At 36.3% G+C, this 21,755-nt stretch overlaps 1 protein-coding gene across 3 annotated transcripts in view; it reads right to left on the bottom strand.

Moving 5' to 3' along the window:
* Window positions 1-21,755, bottom strand: part of RP1 (RP1 axonemal microtubule associated) — a 214,814-nt gene that overhangs the window by 60,651 nt on the left and 132,408 nt on the right. For all 3 annotated transcript variants that reach the window (XM_061448476.1, XM_061448474.1, XM_061448477.1), the window contains exons 32-37: window positions 19,428-19,597; window positions 13,097-13,313; window positions 11,527-11,681; window positions 10,193-10,406; window positions 8,806-8,996; window positions 6,369-6,579 (exon numbers count right to left, since the gene is read on the bottom strand). In XM_061448476.1, the coding sequence (XP_061304460.1) occupies window positions 6,369-6,579; window positions 8,806-8,996; window positions 10,193-10,406; window positions 11,527-11,681; window positions 13,097-13,313; window positions 19,428-19,597 (1,158 nt within the window). The remainder of the gene's footprint in view (window positions 1-6,368; window positions 6,580-8,805; window positions 8,997-10,192; window positions 10,407-11,526; window positions 11,682-13,096; window positions 13,314-19,427; window positions 19,598-21,755) is intronic.

Raw genomic sequence — 21,755 nt, forward strand, 5'->3', positions numbered from 1 at the left:
CACCCAATGAAATAACACATCAGTACTATCAAGCTTACTAGTCAGACCATAATGCCATTACAGTGTTCTTGAGTTAAAACATGCTAATATGGAACAGAAATAATTAGCTAGAAATTCTCTCAACATCAGCTTTGTTACATAAAGAGAAAAACCTCCTCACATTTTGCATGATTCTTCAAAGAACCTCCGGTGTACTATGTAAAAACACACAAGTAGAGACCAGGTAAGGGAAATTTGAGTTTAAAGAAAAGCATTTCTTATTTTCTCAGCTGTGATCATCATATAGAGATTAGAAAAGGCACCTATGGCACCTGCACCTTGCCTCTTTCATATGTAATTCACAGGGGAGTGACATGATAAGACCAGACTGCATTCCAAAGAAACTTCATGGAAAACTCCTATGGTCCTTTTTCAAATGATCTATTTTAGCCCTGAGTTCATCATGGAAACAGTGAACAAGGAAACACTTAAACAGGAGCAGATCACGATCTAAATATTCATCATTATTTGCACAATTTTAAGGAGAAGCCCAGAGAAAAAATGTGAAGGTTTTTTTGTGGATTTGGGTTTTTTTTTCCTCCTAGTGTCGTAAGTCTACTCTTAGTTGGATTACAATAATAAATCTGTAAATCTGTGTTCATTTGTATAATACTGGTGCTGTCACATTAGGAATCTAACTTTGGTGGCTATACTAGTGCCATGGTTTAAACCCAGTCAGCCATAAATCAGCCATGCAGTCTCTCTCTCTCATTCCCCTCCTTCTTTCCCTCCCCCCACTCCCGGAGAGATGGGGAGGAGAATCGAAAAGAATGTAACTCCCACAGGTTGAGATAAGAACAGTTTAGTAACTGAGGTATAACACAAACCACTACTGCTACCACCAATAATAATGATGATAAAGGAAATAACAAGAGAAGAGAATACAACTGCTCATCACCTGCCGACTAATACCCAGCCCGACCAAGCAGTGATCTAGCCCTTCCGGGTAACTGCCCCAGTTCTACCTACTGGGCATGATGTGCTGTGGTATGGAATACCTCTTTGGTTAGTTTGGGTCAGGTGTCCTCTCTCTAATTCCTCCCTGATTCCCCTCCTCCCTGGCAGAGCATGAGACTCACAAAGTCCTTGGTCAGAGTAAATATTTGAGCAGTAACTAAAAACACCGGTGTTGTCAGTGCTGTTCCCAGGCTGAAAGTCAAAAACACAACACTGCACCAGCTACTAAGAAAAAAATGACTGCTACTGCTGAACTCAGGACAACTAGAAATATGATCCTTACGTAGTCATCAGGGAAAGGCAGGTGCTGTAGAAAACACTTATGATGGGTTCCCATATATGCTAGGGTTAGAGACTTTAGGAGTCTAAACTTAGATGGTCTGAAGGTTCCTCTGATGCCAACCATAAGCATCATTACTTTGGCCTAAGAAAAAAAAAACATAATCTTGCAGAAACACAGGTTTGTAAAACACAATTTTCTAATTTTTTTTGTAAGGAGCAAACATTTTTATCCACTGTAAAATGCAAACTCACACTTGGAATGTAGGCAATAAGCAGTGCTCATATACCAAGAATGTATTCAGGAGTGCTTACAGGATCTCTTGAACTTTTCTGTCACAAGCTTCAAGATTGATTTTTTTTTCTTGTTTTAATGACTGAGCACCCTTAAAACCCAACATTTTACAAGTCCTGAGTTATTTTCAACTACTACAAATTATTCAGCCCCAACTCCCACAACCCTCATCACTGGCACAGTAAAGCAGACATAGACATCTAGACTATGTGACAATTACATGCCAGAGAAAGTCTTCCAAACTCTCTCTGTCTCTGCCACTTACCCCTACCTGGGACCTGGCTGGTTGTATGTCTGCTTTCCCAGAAAGCACATGTGTGCAAAGAAGGGAAATGGTGCTTTAGACAGACATGAAACCAAGGAGAAACTAAAAAGTACTTGCAGTCTCACAATCAACAATTCAAGTCAGAGAGCACTGAAACACACATAATTCAAGTCTGAAATACATATTTTGGTATAAAATACATGACAGGATACACAAATATCTAAGTATACATTCTGGAAACATCTGATATTTTCAGTACAGTTTTATTCTTCAGTCAGATTTATTCCAAGATAGAAATGGCCCAATTTAACCAATCTCTACATCCTTTGAAAAGATATAATTATGAGAAATTTCTGGTAAGGTTGAGAATGATTCTTAGAACCCAGAAGCGAAGACTGTCATTTATTTTCATGTGTAGGTGATAGGAAAACAGGGAGAAAAAAAAAAAAAAGTAGTGTTCTGAGGCTATTTATTTTTAAGTTTTTCTTACAGCTCTTTTCACAAGTTGGTGCTATTCATATTGAGTGCTATAATCAAAAAGCCTGAATTCAAATATTGTGACATCTTATTTAACTATTTCTTTATATGTCTAAAGTAAAAAGGTCACATAACTGGAACAAGGGTTCTAAAGGGTGGTTCTGCATACTGATTGAAAAATTGATATCTAAAAGGATTCATTAAATAATAAGGGCTGTATCAGTTCGCTAATAAAGCTGTGCTTATTGCAATAAACTTCTGAAATGTCTTAATTTCTCTTTATCTTTTACTATGTTGGGATGACATGTGAGAAAAATCTGTTTTCTGAAAAGTAACTTCACTGTGGCACTATTTCCTTCAGGGACTTCCCATGAGATTTTTATTTTTGGTTTTGTTTTACTTTTTCATTATTTAAACCAAGAACTGGAAAAGTATTTGCAATTGATGGCATCACTCATGTTTGATGATAAGAAGTAAACCAAGAGGTTTTCTAGACTAGGGCTCTAACATATCTCATCCCTTTCTTCAAGGCAGTTAAATATGCACTGCCAGGTGACAGACAACATAGCTACTTTAAAGTCAGTGTAGCTACTCACAATTTATCTTATGGGAGATCCAGATAGTTGGAAGTACATGAGATGTTAAGCTGACTCTTGGCCAATGGAATATTTGGTTCCAGCAGAGTTAGGATATGAAGGTAAGATTCTGTATTAATCATCTAGAGTGTCGCCTTGCTTGTGTAGCTTGGTCATAAAACCAGATTCATTGAAGTCAAAAGGCTGCTTGCATGAATAAGATCAGAAGAATTTGGTCTACAGATCTGACCACTCATGTGGGATAGATTAGAAATTACAGTGTTCACAATCATCTTTACTGCTTTTGTCCAGAATCATTAATATACTTAATCATGAGCGTAGGTGTGATCACACAGGTAGTACTCAAACGAGATAAACACTGAAAGGTAGAAACATACGTAATTTTTGAGTCGGTATTTTCTGCTGAATCTGCTGAGTCTATTGATGCATGATTTAAAGTTCAATGTAGTCACATTGAACTTTAGTCACAGCAAACGTTTCCCATTGACTTTCAGAGGTTTTGGATCAGAGAAAGAACTTCCACTATGTAAGTGAAATAAAAATGTACAAAGTAACTCCTATGAAGAAAAGCATAACATGGACAGGATACTGGGAAATGGGGTAAAAAGCTTTAGGGTGAGTGGGACCATTCTGACTATCAGATAAGCAGCATAACGCAACAATAAAAATCTATGAAAATAAGATATTCTGTACAACCTTGCCATTCTTTGTCTCTCCCCACGCCTATTGATAAAAGCTCTATTTCAGATGTAAACCAACATAATGTGAAACTGAAAGTTATCATTAAAAGCTCAAAGTGATCATGGAGCTCATTAGAAGGCAGGGAAAAAGAACATGAATTAAATATGATGTTGCTTTGAATTTCTCTTTTTTGTTATTGTGGAATTTACTACATACTATAAATATCATTTATTGTGATAATTCAGTAACATTTGCCCACAGAACTCTCAGTAGCCTTTCAAGGGTGAACAGTTTAAACGATACATCCTTTCTCAATGTCAGAGGTATAGTTAAACATCCTGCACTGTTGTGATTTTAGTTTTGTAATAAAACCAGGCAATGCAGGTAATTTTTCCAATGGGGGAAAACAGTAAGAAAAGATGGGGGGGGGGGGGGGGGGGAAATGAACTATCAGATGAACTCTTCTGTTGGAGCTCTCAAGACCTGTTATTGTTTTTCTCTATAGCTTGTCAGGTTCTCCTTGGAAAGATAAGATAGTAGAGGTGAGAATGCAAATTGGACAGGGTGCTGTATTTCAGAAGCACCTATTGCTGTATATATCTCCTGGTACATGCCTTCAACTGCAGTCACAAATCATGACATTCTAAAAATCAAGAAATTATCTAGAAATTATCAAGCAATATGAAGTCTAACAGCAGTTAATTGTTGTGTGATGACTTTGTCTCAGTATGTTAATATACGCATCTATGTCCTGCACATAATCATTACTGAATTAATAAAATCCTGAAGATTATTAATTAGAATATATAGTTATTTTTGCCATGATAAATCTTATGGAATCACTTTGTTTAGAAGAGAAGTAATTATATTAGTATGGTCTTCATTACAACCAGGCAATTGACATTACTGATAAAAATTACTGTTTATATTGATAATGGTTACTGTATATTTGGATGCTTAGTTTTTCATATTTACTTTGCTTTCTATGGAGTCATATACATGCAATTTGCTTTGCTATGATCAATATTTCTCAAAACTTTTGTTGTTATTTGAATTTATTCTATCAAGACATTAAAGACATAACCATAAACATTCTCATTTATCTCATCATTGCTCTCATTCAGAGCAATAATGAGTGCAAACACATGAAAATGATTTTTTTTTTATATTTTTTGTCTCTAGCATTGAAACTGGAATACAAGGAAGAAGCTGATAGAAATTTTAGACTGATTTAGTACTGGGATTACAAAGAATAGATCTACAGTTGTAGATCACCACACTCAACAAATTGGTTTGTGAAAAGCATCCTAGGCTAGTAGACACTACCCATTTCTTCATAATTTTCCAAGAAAAACACCTTCATTTTGTAATATACCTCAAAACTGAATTGCTTTACAAATCAGGATAATACCAAGAGGTAGTATCTCAATTTGGTTCTTAGAATAATAGAAGCTTGGAGGGGTGTAGTCTACAATTTTTTTACTTGAACCTATGGACTTTCTACATGTAGTTAAGTATTTCACAATTTCAAATTCTCAATATATTTATGAACAATTATAATTTTCCCAATTTTTTTCATAAATAAATTGGGAAAATAGAGCTTTTTACCAGACTCCAGATTTATAATATTCATGATTGCATATCCTGTATATATTGCATCCAAAGTCATTTTGAATCTGACATATCAAAACCCTAAAATCATAAGATTTTTTCAGTAAATAAATGCAATGTTATTAATTGTTTAAAATTATGCAAGCCCCACACAAACCCAGAGATTTAAAAAGTCTCCAGTGTTTTATTTGCTCAAGTTTCAGCTTTTAATGGGATGAAATATTTAGGAAAATCTCCTTAGAGAATAGTGTGCAAAAGTTCACATGGAATATTTTAGTCCTTTTTCTGGGCCACTTCCATCTTTTTCTATTAGTTTCTGTTTAAGCAGAACATCTTTGTACTATAGCCTCTAGCAAAAACCTCTTAACTGTCACTAAAAGCTTCCATATGTGATCTTTACTATCCCCATCAATCCTCTTTATTTTAATGAGCTGGATAGATGGGAATCCTGTTCTTAAATAGCTAGTGACCAAGTTATCAGTATGCAATTGGTTGTTTCTCTCCATATTCCTGGGTGGGGGGAGTGGCTGGCAGAAATAACTTTATTATCTCTCAGGCATCATAAAATTCATGTTACTAACAGGAATGAAACATTCAACATACAACTTCATATATGTTTTTGAGAAATATTTCTTCCTGTGCTATAAATTCTCATGTCCATTAATAAAACACCAGTGAAATTTAAATTCTTGGATATCCCTTTCCTCTTTAATTATTACACACTTCAAAAATTCTATCTCTGTTTTGAGGGGGTCTTTGCAATTCTTTCATTCTTTAAAAAAAAAACTATTTCTAGGTCAAATACATTTTTAATAGGAAGATTTAGGCAATATCACACAGTAGATTATACTTTGTACACATCTTCAGCTGACACAGTGTTAATTTGAAGAGAAAACGCATAAACAAGAGCTAAAACTGGAACATCATCTAACATGAAAGAAGCAAGATCCCATGTTTGGTGTCAGCAGTCACAGCATCTGTCATTATCCTGATACCAGTAATTTGTTTTCTCAGCTTCCTTTTGTGATAAATGCATGCGCAAAAACATCAAATTCCTTAATACCAAATTCTTGTGGAAATCCTCACACATTATTTTAGTCCCAGAAGAGATATACTGGTATTCCAGTGACAGATCCTGACCCCAGTAACAAAAAAGGGCCTAGCTTACCAGGCAAAGGCTCCTCATCTGCATAGAGAGCTGGCAGCTCCACACATTTGTCTTCGTTAGGGTTGAACCAGCAGTCAAAAGCTAAATACATTTCTTCCTTTGTGCCTGTGTGCTTCATATGCAGTAAATCCAAGTGCCATGGCTGGTTTAGCACGCTATGCGGGCCGGTTACCTGAACTTTGTATATTGAGCCAATATCTGCCAATTCATCCTGCGTGAGGAGAAAGAAAAGATGAATGGATCTCATTCTAACTGTGCCAGACCAAATGTAGTTGACAGCTGTAGTTGAACAAACTTCAGTAATTAAAGAATTGGGGCAGATTTATAACTACTACTATTTTTCCCCTTTCTAATCAATACAAAATTGATTTACTAATGTGAATTTGGAGGTGGAATACTTGAGATTTGATATCTGGGAACGAGTGATGGCAGTCACTGCTGAAATTTATGCACAGAACAAGGCACAGTGTTCGTATATATTACACCGATTCAGCAGACTATTTGCAGGAACAAAAGCTTCAGTCTATTTTAAAAATTTTAAACACTACTAGAAAAATTTCTTACAATTTGTAATATACAAATGGTGCAATTAATTATAAATTTGAAGGAGAATTAATCTGATTTTGAGAAAACATCTAAGAAATCCCTCATCTTCACCCTACATTATGTTTTCATATAGAGGCTGTCTATTAAAATCCTCTAGTTCTACTGGGGACAGTACAGCATCTCTGTGACATACCATTATGCAAGTAAGCGAAAGGTAGAGGAGGCCTTAGATAACTTTAATTATTAAAGGAGTAGTTTTTCACTGTAAGGGAAAAAGAAAGGTGAATACAGAAGTTGTTTTTTCCTCTTCCTATTCTCCAGTTCTCATACTCTTTCCCCTGCTATTTCATTTCAAATACTGCCTAACTAGAAGTGCATGTGACCTGACTTCAGCCTTTCCTCTGACAGTGCACTTCATGTTTCATACTATTTCTTCACATTTACCAGAGGTTCTTAGAAATAACTTAGGAAAATCTTCTGGGTACTCCTCACTTTGGATCATGTTTAGGGCCTAGACTAGTCTGCTTAGTTCCTCTTTCATTAAAGAAAAAAGGACCATCGAAAACTAGCCAATTGTTTCTTTAGCTCAATCATTAAGCTCGATTTACCTGGCTGGTAAGAAGAAGAACCAGGAAATAGTTTCTTCGTTCAAACTAAGGTTCCTTTCTGATGAACACCAAAATCAAAAGTAACCTATTTTCATTCATTATTTGGGCTTTTTCCTATTGGTTTCTTTACCCCTTTTTTTGAACCCTGATTTATTCTTACTACCTGCTTCCTCTGTTCCAGCAGTCAATCCTGAAGAAACATCTTTCAGGATATAGCTTCATGAACACATTTCTGTCATGCAAAGCTCACTTGTCAAGTTCCTACTTCCCTGCCTGCCCACTTTCTCCCATTCCTTCAGTCTTGCCTTATGTTTGCTTCTGCAGCTGCAGGATGAATTAACTAAGGTTAAAACCAAGGCTGAAAAAACAAATAAGGTTAAAACTTCATGTTTTCTTACAGAGATCAGCCATTTCCTTAAAACCCACAATGGACAACAGAAGGATGGAACAAGCTGTACAAGAACAGAACAAGTAGCAGTCCTTCATTTGAATATTGTCCTATCTTTTAGCACTTTGTGGCTCAGGCACTTCCTGAGCCAGAGGATGTGTCTGCAGTGTTTACCTTCAGGTCAGTTCCTTCTACTGAACTTCAAAACCAGAAAAGCATAAAACAGTGTTGGCACTAGGAAGGAATTACAGCTGCAAGAGGGAAATAAGAGCACTGGGAAAAGAAGCAGGCTACAGTTCAAGTGGACTTCAGATGCTTGTCAATATTTCAGTTAATGGGTAATAGGAGGAAGTCAAGATAAACAATTGAAGGGTAGAAGTACAGAATAAAGGAGGAGAAAACTTGTGGGTAAAAAGAAACTGATCAAGAGGAAAAGGCAAGAGATAGATGAATAAATTACATGAAAGAGAAAAATTAACTTTCTGTAGATTTAATCTCATTTATGATTCTTCCTTTGCCATTATTAGCCCCAAAAGCTGCATAGTATCCCACAGTATCTCCTAAGTTTACAAAGTACTTACTTCTGTGAGATCAACAAAACCTTCAAATCAGTACCTGCAGCATGGTATATACTGCGATATGCACCAAGGGACCAATTTGCTCACTTAAGCATTCTCAGTATGAGACACTGGGAGAATCTGCTTATTCAAAACCCATTGTTCCAGTGACAGTGTTACTACCTACAAACAAAAATGACAATCTGTGCCAGACTACACAGAAGACTTAAAAATCAGCTTGGTATTTTAGTTGAAAGAAACAATTTATCTCAGAATTAAATGTGTTATTGGCTACATGATTCTTAGGCTTTTCTTTCAGTAGAGAAAGTTTGAATTACTTTGATTTGAATTGCTTTTCCTGTAACTTGAAGTGGCAACTTTTTGTGACTCAGGTTGCCATAAAAGATAAAAGAAAGGGATACTGGATCCTCTTCATTGCTCAAGTCAGATCCAGTGATGTCCATTATCCAGAGACCTGACGTCGTCATGTTGATTTCAGGAAGTTTAGGACTGGAAGTCAATCTTCTGCCTTTAAAAATTATAAAACAGAAAGAGGAAAGATGACAGAATGGCATAATATAGCAGGACCATAGCCTTTATAGTACACAAATAAAGCTTTATTTGCAGGTTATCTTGTATCTATAACAACAGTTCACTAACACATCTAAAACTTTAGTAAAATTTTCGTGAAGAATTTAGCAACTTAATCTTAATTCTGTGTTTAAAATTTAGTTTCAGAAGTATTTTATTGATGCCCTGGTATTTTCCTTGTCATATTCAGAAGTAATTGCTAAAAGAACATTCACTCACCTTTTAGAGTTCTAAATAATTGTCCTTAAAAAAGCAATCAATGTTACTAAAACTAATTTATCATTTAGACGCACCAGCCATCTGTACTGTGTAGGGACCTAAAGCAAAATGTATAATACTAATGAACTCTGCTTGTAACTAGATCTTAGCTATATAATACATACTGTAATAGTGTGAGGCTGACACATAAACCTATAATAAGCGCACAAAAATATTTGCCATATCCTCAGATCAATATTATTATCTCCCTCCCTTTTTCTTCATTAATTGCTGTTTTCCTTCATTTTCATTCTGTTTTAACCAAAGGAACAGCTCAGTAAAATGTACTCTTTGCAACACAGAAACAACACGCTACTGAATAACTGCTATCTGTATTGGGCACCCACCCTCTATCAGTTTAAAGCCATTCCCCCTTGTCCTGTCACTACATGCCCTTGTAAAAAGTCCCTCTCCAGATTTCCTGTAGACCCTCTTTAGGTACTGGAAGGCTGTTGTACCATCTCCCCACAGCCTTCTCTGGGCTGAACAAGCCCAACTCTCTCAGCCTGGCTTCACAGGAGAGGTGCTCCAGCCCCCGATCGTCTTTGTGGCCCTCCTCTGGACTCACTCCAACAGGTATTTCTTATGTTGGAGGCCCAGAGCTGAATGTAGGACTCCAGGTAGGGTCTCACAAGCATGGAGTAGAGAGCTTTCACTTCAATGTGCTACATTTAATTTGGAAGGCAAGCATTCCATAGACAATATATTGACAGGATGGAATTTTATCCACTTTAACCTTACCAGATTTGGGTTTGCTATAACAGTAAGATCAAACCGAAAATTCACGTTTTCAATGGAAGAAAAATACTATAGAGAGCTGAAAGAGCTATGGCCAAATTTATATATGTGTATGCATGTATTTGCAGAAAATCTTACCAGTTGTCACAATCTCACAAACAGTCTCACATAATCCCAGATGAGTATCAAGCCAGTTCCACAAAGGGAAGACCCATTCTTTGTCTGAGTCTTGTGATTCCTTGACTGTTACCATCTTGAGGTACATGCCAGCCCCGTACCCTTCTCCGTCATGTCCTATGACCACTTTTTGCAACTGACTCAGAGAAACAGCTTCCACCAAAAATGAATCCACCTACCAAAAAAAAAAAAAAAAAGCAAAAAAAGGGGAAAACTTAATTAAAGTGGATCTGAATATGCTTGAACTTCAGGGAAAATACAGTCTTGGGTTCAGCTGAAGGTTTAAAATTTGTGTGAGTTTTTTTATATTTGATATATAACATCCCCTCCGAATCTAAGAAAGCACACACTGATTATACCTAACATTGACTCCCACATTCATCATTAACCACACACTGTAATTTCATTAGATCTTTAGACAATATGGATCATTTCAGCAATCACAAATGGGGAAAAGAGAAAACAACAGAAGGGAGGAAGTTAAAGGTGGAGAAGAATTTAAGCAAAAGACAAGAGATCGAAAGGGAAGCAAAAGAGAAATAAACACCAGCATCAGTGGTTGAGAATACAGACAAGATAAAGAAAAACGTGAAATGCAAAGAAAGAAATTATATGCCTTATTAAATTCTTGCTTGTTTTGTAAAAAATCTAGGTTTTCTCTATATGGCCCAGTGTTATGGATTCCACCTAGTGAAATAATTTCACGGAAATCAAAGGCTGTCCTTGATAATGTACATCTTGACAGTGAACTTTTTCAGACTTCAACGTTCAGTGAGTGAACCTGTCATAGGAAAGCCTATTACACAAGAGAAGAATCTTATTGGTCATCTAAAAACCCTGGTTTTATGTGCATTCTCTTGGAATTCTTTTCTCATGTCTAAACTTACTGACTGGACATTGAGTTACTGTTTCGTGTAGGATTTTTGTTACAGAAATATCTTTGACTGCAAAAGTTGCACAGCAGTTTCTGTAATTTACTTTGAATCACTGATTTTTAATTCTTTGCTACCTGTGCTGTCTTGTATTTGGAATGGAAGAAGTAAGAAGCATGAACACAAAGGTTCTCCCCAAAAATCTGCTTTCTGTGTCCTATGTGGAGCCTTTATTTTCACATACAGATGTTCTCGTTGTACAGGAAATAATACTGGCATTGATCTACTGTCAACTCCTGAAAGATAAATTGTGTTTTCAAATTCTTGCCCATCTGTAGCAAGATGCATTCTGAAAAGCCATTAAGTTCCAATTAATGCATTGCGAACACCTGAGCATATGAAACAGCACTTTTGTGCTACTACCTTATTCTTTTGGAATTTTCTTCCTTTTGATAAAGACGTATGAAGTTTCCTCACACCCGTGTCACCTCTTTTGCCATAGAGATTGATATAAACATTTGCAAAAGTTTCTGCTCCCCAGCGGTCACCAATATGTACAGAGACAACATACTTATAGACTGTACAAAAAGAAAAGAAAATTTAAATCAAACTGATTATCTACAAAGTGTACTTAAAAGAAAACTGCAACGCAGAGTATTTAGTAAGACTACTCCTTAGCTTTATTTCTGCAGTGGCCAAAAAAACTGCTACACAATGATTTCAATAGATTAATTTTTATGAATCCAATCTCTTCATGCTAAGCACAATGAAGATGTTCCATTACTTTCCATTGAAATTCAAAAGAAATTGGACTTGGACAATTTAGACTTATGCAGTTTAGAACTACTAAAACCTAGATAAATTCTGTCCAATTCTATTTTACTGTGCAAGATCTGGAAAATAAGACCTCATCTGATGTTTTGGGGGGCTGTCAGAAACTGAATTATTTTTGCAGCAGATAATAACTATCACAAGTCAAAGAATAACACACTGTGTAAAGTTTATGCAAATTTGAATAGCAAAGACAGATGTATCCAGATGCTGTGCTTCATTACATATAAGTATAAAAATTTATAAAATGCACTTATTAAGGTACATGACAGGAACTATAAACTTTTTGCCTTTACAGTGCTCTTGCATAAATGCATTTCTACACAGTCAGATTAGATTTTCTTCCAAGGAGGATTGTTAAATTGCACATATATTCATAGTCATACAAAAAGAATGACCAAAATTTTTCAAATGCAATTTTTAATGTGCAGTCCCGCTGAGTGAACATTTAAATAACATAATGCTGTAGTTTCTTTTAAGGTTGTGAATAGCTTTGAAGTATTCAGGGACCAGAACTTCTGCAACTTCAGTTTGGAAAAGCAGTCATGTCTCTAATCACTGTTGTCTCACGTGTAACTGCTATCTTTTCTGAATAAATGCAGTAATTCCATAAGTCTTTACATTCTAATGCATCTTTGAATATACTCTGAAACTCTCAGCGGGTCAAAAAATTGTCCTCAGGGAAAAACAAAAACCTGGGTTCTTTAGGCTTATTTCTGATGCTTATGTTAATAACTAAAGCTATTATAAGCTAAATTTAATAGTGCCTTGGTTTAAGTCCAGTCAGTAATTCAGAAAAACCACACAACTAGTTTGCTCACTCCCCCTCCTTCCTTCCCCCTTCCCCCCCAGGCAAATAGTAAGCCCACCACAAATCATTTCCATTCCTTGAATATGCACTTTATCTTTAAAAAGCATATTGTTCATTTTGCACACCTAGAATCACACATGACACTTAGCAACAGTGAAAACCAACATGCAGCTTAACTGGAAAATTACAGTTTCTTAAGTGGTCAGCACTTTTGCTGTGCATATATGAAGACAGTTGCAATAGAGCCACTGAAGAAATCAAATCCTGACAAAGTGCTATATTATATCTGTGGTACTGATTTTTTTTCAAGAGGTTAGTTTACACTGTTTATATTTCCTCGGTGTTTTTTACCTTGTAAAGTTTTCTGGTCCTTCCTGACTGCAGGGAATTCTTTCACTAGCTCATCTCCTCTGTTAAGAGAGAGCCAGCAGTTACAGTCAAAGTTTAGTTCTTGTTTTGTATGTAGCCCTTCTAAGTGTAAAGTCTTCAAATGCCAGCCCTGAAAGCATGGCACATCATCACAGCTGACCCGAATCTTGTATACATCTCCCAGATCTCCAGTCTCAACCTGCAACAAATATCATGAGGAAGAAATGTCAGCATACTGATTAACTTACAGAGAAGTGTAGACTTCCTAAACTTAACATTAATCAATGGGACAGCTGTATTGAAGGCGGGCGTAAGTGTGATGAGAGAATCAATCCTTCTGTTATTCATTGTATGATCATGGGTGAGATTGTCTCCCTTATTTTCCTCTGTTCCCTAGTTGGTATCGTAAGCATGGTACCCTACCATTAGGGTGACCAAAGGTTAAAATTAGTAACATCTATCTATGCATTTAAGTTCTTCAAACAAAAGGTAACATGTAAAGCTTTGACCCTACTGGATAAAGAGAGCATTAACTTAAAGGTTCCAATATCAGCAGCCAAGTTAGGTATTAAAATTAATGATAATTGCTATGAGCCTGGAAAGTTTTAACTAAATTCTCCTTTCCAAAATGGTTGGATTTAGAATATGAAATTACTTTATAACAAATTCTTTGGAAATGAGAGAGGCTATCTCTGCATAAAAGTAAATCATGAATGTTATAGAGTAACTGTAGAACGACACAGCCCTTTTCCCATACTACATATGGGAAACTCAATAGCTGGCGGCTGATTGTGGGTTTCTGTGAGACCTAGTTAAACAATTCAACCTAGGGTCACAGGAACTGGGATGATCAAACTGCAACAAGTGCTAACGATCTGCCTGACATTAACCACTGCCTGGTAAGTCTTCTGAACACCTGGAAGTGGAGTGCTGCAGTCTTTCACTGGGCAACTACAAGAAAGGGTGGGAAGCGATTTTCAAGCAAAACAAGACAAAACTATTACTTTAAAAAGGTAACAGTTTTAGAAGGATCAAAACAGAAGGAGTTGCCAGTAGCCTTCTTCTCCTATATTGCTTGCTTGGTTGTTTTTTTTTTTCCCCAGACTAGTCACAATATAAGCTTTGGTAACTGTTGCCAGGAAATAAATCCTTTGAGCCCCTAGTGGCACCACAGTAAGAAACTGAAGTTAGTCTCACACAGTCATGCCCTGGGACCAGCAGCATTACCAGCAGACTGTCTCCTAAGACAGAATACAGACCTTATAATAGATTGATTCATTCTGCTTCTCAACAGAGCTTTGAACTTGACAACCCTTCACTGCTTACCTAGCTTGCTTAAAGCTAGTTCATATGCCTTTGCACAGCAGCTACATATGTGCAGGGAATTATTTGTATATTATTATTATTCTTATTAGGGAGGAACCATTTTGGAAGAGAGTTGACCACCCTCGTTAATATCTGTTATGCAAATAAGAAATAGCAAAACATCACAGTATGAAGAGGAACAGTTAAGAGAAAACAAAGCAATCTGCCAAAATAATTTCACAAGAGCTAGAATTGTTTTTGATGTAGAATATATGAACTGAGGTTTATGGTAGGAAGGAATTGCACTTCATAACTTAACCCTTCCAGTCTGAATTTCTTAAGTGTCATAAGTGGTTGCTATGCCACTCCTACAAAATTTCAAGATGCAAGGCATTGTTCTTTAAGGATGAGGGAAGAACTCTTAGCACTGTCTCTACAACAGCTCCAAGGCTGCAGGGAATCTCTCCGCTCCTGAACTGTAACTCCACAGTACCCACAATAGCCACACAGCAACAGCTTTACTCTGAGAAAGACAGCACCAGACTTGTCATCTCTCTAAGTCTAGCTTGCCCTGTATGCCATCATGTATACAGAATTTAGTGCTGTCCCAGACTATAATGGACATTTGAGGAGAGATATACCTTTTGGATCTACTTCATCCTCAAAGGTTCCTGACACAGTCCCCAGTGTTGCACCATCAAAAGGAAATACATGGGCAAAATTCCTCCTAAAATATGCATTCATCTCATTAAACTTAACAGGAATTATTTAGGTTCATTGAGAGAAGAGTGCACAGGTTCTTCAACCATCTAAACTACGGTTCCTTTGCAGGCAACAAAATCTTTGCTGCTTCTCTTTCAGAACCACACTACTGACTCGTAAAGTTACTGCCTGCAGATTTTCTTTCCTGTAGATGGACCTCATGGTTGTATCACACAGCTACTTTAAATGCCATGCACAACTTCTTCCATAAAGCTCTCTGGTCTGGAGTTGCAACATTACAGATTTTGCTTATATTTATATGACAGGGCAAGCTGTACTTCACATTTTACTTTGCGTTCTGCCGCACAAATTTGCAATTCTCTGGGCATAAATACATGTTGCAATCCTTGTACAATCCTTGAAGGAAATGCACAGATGAGTTATATAGGAAAAAACATTCTGAATACAGGACCAACTATTTAAAACCCACTATTTCCTATTTTGTTTCTAGAATCACAATTTCAATTAATTCCATGACTGCCTTTGAACCAACAAGCACTAGTAATCATGCTGTCTATGATCTGTGGAATTAATCACCATTTTCAACCAAGTATATTAGATATTTAACCCCTTTTCACAGGTGTGGTGTTGCCCCCCTCTGCCACACCGCCCCCCCAGTTCTGGCCATTATTAGCCTTTCTGTTCAGCTCCACACAGCATTGCCATTATATCATTCTTGTAAGCCTTTTCTGAACTATTTAATACAATCAGTTTTCCTTTGGAATATGATATCCTATCTTTGATCACATAATTAGCTTTTCCCTCCATCAATGCCTATTAATTGATGTAACATGATCTTCATGTTACATCAAAGACAGACAAATAATTCATCACAAAGTATATATCCAGTGAATATCCTAGTTTTAAGTTTGCAGAATGTTTGCAAGAGGACACTTTACCTTGGTTTTTAATCAATATTATAATTTCCTAATTAATTTTTCCACTTTTATTTCTTCTGAATAGTTTTATGTAATATTCAGTACTTGGAAACTTAGCTGAACTGGATGTAATTTGTCTTACACTAAACATAACAATATTTTTTCCATTTTTTTCAATATGATTGAAAAAGCATATCTCTTATGATTAAGAGAATGTTCTGGCAAAGACACTGGGGTTTTGAAGCTCTCAGGGACAGGTAACTGATGAAGATGATTAGAGAATTTCATAACATTTTAAATCTTTTCTTTTGTGACTTACACAGGGCTTCTCCAAAGACATCATGTCTGATGTAATTAAAGCTGTAAATAGTAAAATTTATTGTTTAGATGCACATTTAAATTAAATTCCTTATTACTTTCCTGTTAGAAAAATAATTAAGAAAAGTGTGCATAAATTATTCTAGTTAAAAATATGTGGTTAAAGGACCCTAAAATGCAGCTGAACAGCTTTTAATCAGGAAGTCCAGAAATCCTGCTGCTTGTGGTTTGGAGCTTAATCTCATACTGTGAAAAGCACATGGAGTATTGCATTATGTGATTTTCTGTCATAGCCCTTAACACAAAATATATTCTGTATTTGTTGAGTATTTATGAACAGACCTACTTGAAGAGCTCTGTTGTTCATTTCATTCTAACTGTACTAGTGCTTCAGACTGTAGTTTTAGGGATCCCAATTCCATGATCTGCCAGTTGATGTATCTTTGCATTTTATGATTCTCTGGATAATAGAATGGGCATGATACACTAGGACTCTCCAAAGACATGCTCTGAGAAGATTACTCTGTAAGCCATCAGAAACACTGATGACTGCGAGAAAGAAATATATACTTTACAAATTTGCTTATTCCACGTGAGATCAACAACTGATTTCTATTATCAGCAGAATATCAAGGAAAAACATTCTTCTACTGCACTATCTGTTTACTTTCATTTTCCCAGTTATTTTTCATAGGAGATGGCATGGCTCTTTGCCATGCTATCTTTAGTGTTTGAACTAATAGCAGAATCAATAACTTTGACATATTCAACTATTTCTCAATTTATTCACTAGAAATAAAGAATTATAATTAAATTTATTCTTATTTAAGCAGCTCACACACTGTACTAAATGCCTGAGACCACTGAAACCCAACAACTGTATGAGGCAGCATGCTGCTATTTTATCTCTTTTAATTTATTCTTTATGCTTGCTACATGCAATTGTACTACACCTGTTCTTTCATAGGAGCTGGTTAGAAATATTTTGGATCAAAGAGTCATTCTGAATATGATACACATCTGTGCATATATCTGTGTGAGAGCACCTGGAAAATCAGGAATTACATGCCTTCTTGCTCTCAGTGTGTAATAAATATACCTCTGAGATTAAAATCAAACTTATATCTCAGGATAATATAAACTGCATATAGCACATAACCTGTTGTACTTTTTACTGTGCTATATTACTAAGGATATTTGCCTAGGTCCAGGATCTCGAGGGGGTTTAAAAGTTCATTTGCTTCTGCTTGTTGGAAAACTGAATTCATAGCTTGTCCTCCTGGTAATATCATGCCTCCTGCAACCTGCTGCTACAGTGGGAGAACATGAGCAAAGCTTCTGTGTTCTTCTGAATAGCTTTAGTAAGAACAAAGAAAAAGAGAGTAAAACAAAACTGGGTTTATTACCTGAACCACCAAGAGAAGACATGAAGGTATTTATGGAGATATCTGTAAATCCCCAAATGCTCCTTTATATCAGGCCCACTATTCTAATTTCCTCAGAATGCCACAAGAATTGTAAACCACTGTAAGCAATGTGGCAAAGAGACAAAATTTCATGCACAGTAAACAATGCTCAAATAGTATTAGCCTCTTCATATAAAACAAGAACACAAATAGCTAAGGAGGAAATATAGACACTCACCCAAAGCTAAATCCAAAGTATGAGCAAGCATTTAGAAAGCTCCTGGGGTGGAAGCCCAGTACGATCGTTATGGTACTATGATACCTAGGATAGTAGACCGCGAGGGACAACAATGACTGACACATAACAATACTAATTTCTCCTGGCATCGTACACAGTCACTGAAATTAGGCAGTCTTGACAAGGAATACATGCCATTTGGGAAACTACCAGCAAGTTGGCTGTAGCAGAGGTCTGCTTTATGTATTGATACTTGCCAAAATTCAGCCAGCTGGTTTGGTTTCTCTATAGACAGATTCTGCCTCTATTGACCTCTTCAGTTAATGTCAATGGCTCCTTTTGTCATTCAGTGTGTTTTCTGTCTGTTTTCCAATAAGCAGCTGCTTTCTTGTCTTTAAGATGTGCCATTTTTCTTTTCATTTACTCCCTGTAAAGTACCTAAATTGCTTTAGTTTGTTATTTAAATTAAAAACACAGGTCATTACTGTGGATCTGGTCATTAAAATAAAGCCTTGATAACATTTTCTAAATGCAGACTTGCCATTGTTTTCAGAATGTTTATTGCAGCCATTGAAAAGTATTTCTGAGCTTTATAGAACTGCCTTGAATTGTAAGCTATTTCTCTCACGACTGGCTAGAAGCTGTACTTCATGCCAATCAACAGAATTTGTAGTGACTTAGCCTAGGAAGCCAAGACAGAATTTGAACATTAAAAACATGCCTCAGATGAATCCTCTCAAAGCAGCAGGTTGCATGACAGGTGGACAGGTAGTCATGACTGTGTTAGGATTGATTTTAATACCAGCCAGATATATATGCTATTGCTTCAGGGTTCATGACACTTTGATATGCGTGAACACATTCTCCAGTGATATATGATTATCCAGAAAAATCCCCTGCCTGGTGGCTTAAGAGACAGAACTATTTTGGCAGAGTGTATACTGCTTTACAAAGGCCAAAATAAAGGGAAGAGAAGCCTACTTCTGTTCCTCAAGAATACTGTCCAGTCCTTCATCTTCTGCATTCACAAATAACTGTATGTTGCCTTTTGTACAAACTGCAATGCAGGACTTTTTAGAAAATCAGAAAAAATGCAAGATGAGCTGGTGAAGATAATAAATGGGAGCATTTTTCTCCATGATATGCACCCTTAAATGCACTTTGAAAATTTCAAATAGAACACTGCAGCTGGCTGTAGTAGAACTGGACTACCAGCAGAAGATGACCCAAAATCTGAAGTTATAACATTCCATCTTTGTAAATGAATACATCATTAGTACCCATCAAACTAGCATTCCATTTACATATATATATATATTTCTAAAAATACAAAATGATATAAAATGTATAGGCTAGGGAGGAATGCCATTATAAGCTCTGTGTAATACTGTATACTTATGACTTACAATGAATTCATCTGTTGCTCTGGGTAGAAAGCACACATGTCCTGGGGTCTGTGGAGAAAGCAAAAGCTCATCACTTTTTCCCTTTGAGCCATAAATCACAAGGGTCCTTTTACACTCCTGTGGCTTTGGGGAATCTCCGTCTGTTTTAACCTGCACTCTCCACAGTTCTGCTAAACAAAATGAAAACATCTTTAGGATCAATGTAACAATTAAACATTTGTAATATCAATGGCAGAGAGCAATGGATGTATTTGTTATTATTTCAACAAAGAATTTAAATATTTCTATGAGCTCACATCCTATTTAATAAATAATGACAAAAAAAGACAGTAATTCCTTCTCTTGAAGATAATTATAACTTAAACCAGACTTGATGAACAGAAGACAAATGTTGAAGCAGGCATGAAAACAGAAATTAACAACAAGGAATCAGGACAAGGGCTCTTTGCTTAGTTTTTTGTATTCTTTATAACAAAATAATTACTCTAATTACAACTTAATTAATTAATTAATTAAACTTAATTAATTTACTAGTTTTCATTTCTTAAAGTGCTCTTATGTAACATGAAAAGGAAAACTACCATTTTGAAAGATTTGTAGGTGGTCTATTTGTAATAACTGGTGGCTAAACTGATGGCTAAGTTTAACAACTTGTTAAAAATGAGACTTAAACTCAGATTTTTCTAACCTTATTTGTCATACTCTGTCTGCTCATTTGTTAGATCAGATCATTCAAAGCTTTAGGGAATTCCAAAGAGGTGTTTGCACTGAACTCAACTCACAGCTTGGGTGTTTCAGAGATTCTTTTTTGGCAGGTGACCTTGACTCAGAACAGTATTTTGAGTCAGAATGCAACCAAGAAGCTATGGAAAACCATTCCAGGTATGGAAAAAATGCTGTGTCTTAAATGGACGGTATAGACTAGAGTTACTTAACTGCTTCAATGTAAATCTTCCCCTGAATTCAAATGAATTATTTGAAGAAAAGACACTTGATCTTGCATGACAAAGGGAACTTAACAGTGGAAGGAAATCAAAAGCATTGTTTAGACTGGGACCAGTACCGTGACAATATGGTATTAATGGGATTAATAGAAAAGAACTATTTTTGTGTTTGTTTTTGCAAGCCTGCAATGCAATGTGCTGACAAAATGAATTTTAGAATAGTTTAATCCAGAAATAAATCTGATGTGGTTTTTTTTTTTCACAGTACCATGTGTTTTTTTCATACCTTTTCTTTTTGCCCACCTGCCTGGAGATGGAGACTGGCTGAAAACCTGTTCTGGTTTTCTTGATTTATAATTTTCCCTTGATTTTCACATTGTTTTCTTTACCTAATTCTGTTTTCCCTCTTGTTACAAAAGCTGCTTCCAAATTACAGCTGACTGTTCCCTGACTCTTCTGGGCTCAGGTACAAAACAGCAGACAAATATACATCTCACAGTCAGTTCTCAGAGTAACACACTAGCTGAAAAGATCCTTCCATATGAACTCTTTTTTTGAGGTCATTTCCAGGAATGAGTCAGATGTAGTGGAAGATCCTCATTTTGCCTAATGAGGAACTTTTGTTGTTTGATATATGTGCCAGCTTCGAATTTTATCTCCTTGTGCCAGGTTGGCATGTGGTACCCTTCAGGGTGTCACACTTGGTGAAGTCAAGCATCGTTTGAGCTTCTGCTGTTCCTGAGCACTCCGACTGTTTATGAGCAGCTTCAAATTTTTACAAAGGCTCCCAACGTAGCCCTGAACCTCTTATCCTCTCCAACCATGCCCCGTTTTGAAGGCTGTCCCAGGAACACAGCAGAGAGGAAATTAAGATAATTACTGTGTTTCCAGGTGAGCTTTTTTTCCCCTCTCTTTGTAATATTTTTTTGCTTCAGGAGAGAGCAAACCCCAAGTTAAGAGAAAGCACGGATGCATAACTGCCTGTTTCCTGCTCAAAGAGGCAGCAGGTTTAGAGAAGGTATTTCAGGCAAGGTGATTTATTTTAATTAATATCCATTATTATGTTTTTAATTGTTATTTCAGAAGACAGGCTAAGACACCAGTTGGGAGTTTTCCAGGAAATAAATCAGTGGTTAACAGATTTAAAGCCTCTTAGCATCTGTGACTCTGTTCTCCTACATTTACTTTTAATGCTTCTACAATTTGCTAACTGAGCTAACCCAGACTGACTACATTTTCTCTCAGTTCAGCAAATCCATTTAACCTGCTCATGCCAGAATAAGAAAAAAATATTTTGTCTAATATTATACTCACTGAGACAGCTACTTGGTAAAATGGTAAGAAAGAGACTGATGCCAAATAGTTATTGTATTCAGTGATTTCT

Source organism: Pezoporus flaviventris, unplaced genomic scaffold, assembly GCF_033815535.1.
Source record: "Pezoporus flaviventris isolate CSIRO_AGI_PZ_B2104156 unplaced genomic scaffold, CSIRO_AGI_Pfla_v1 ptg000007l, whole genome shotgun sequence".
Lineage (NCBI taxonomy): Eukaryota > Metazoa > Chordata > Aves > Psittaciformes > Psittacidae > Pezoporus > Pezoporus flaviventris.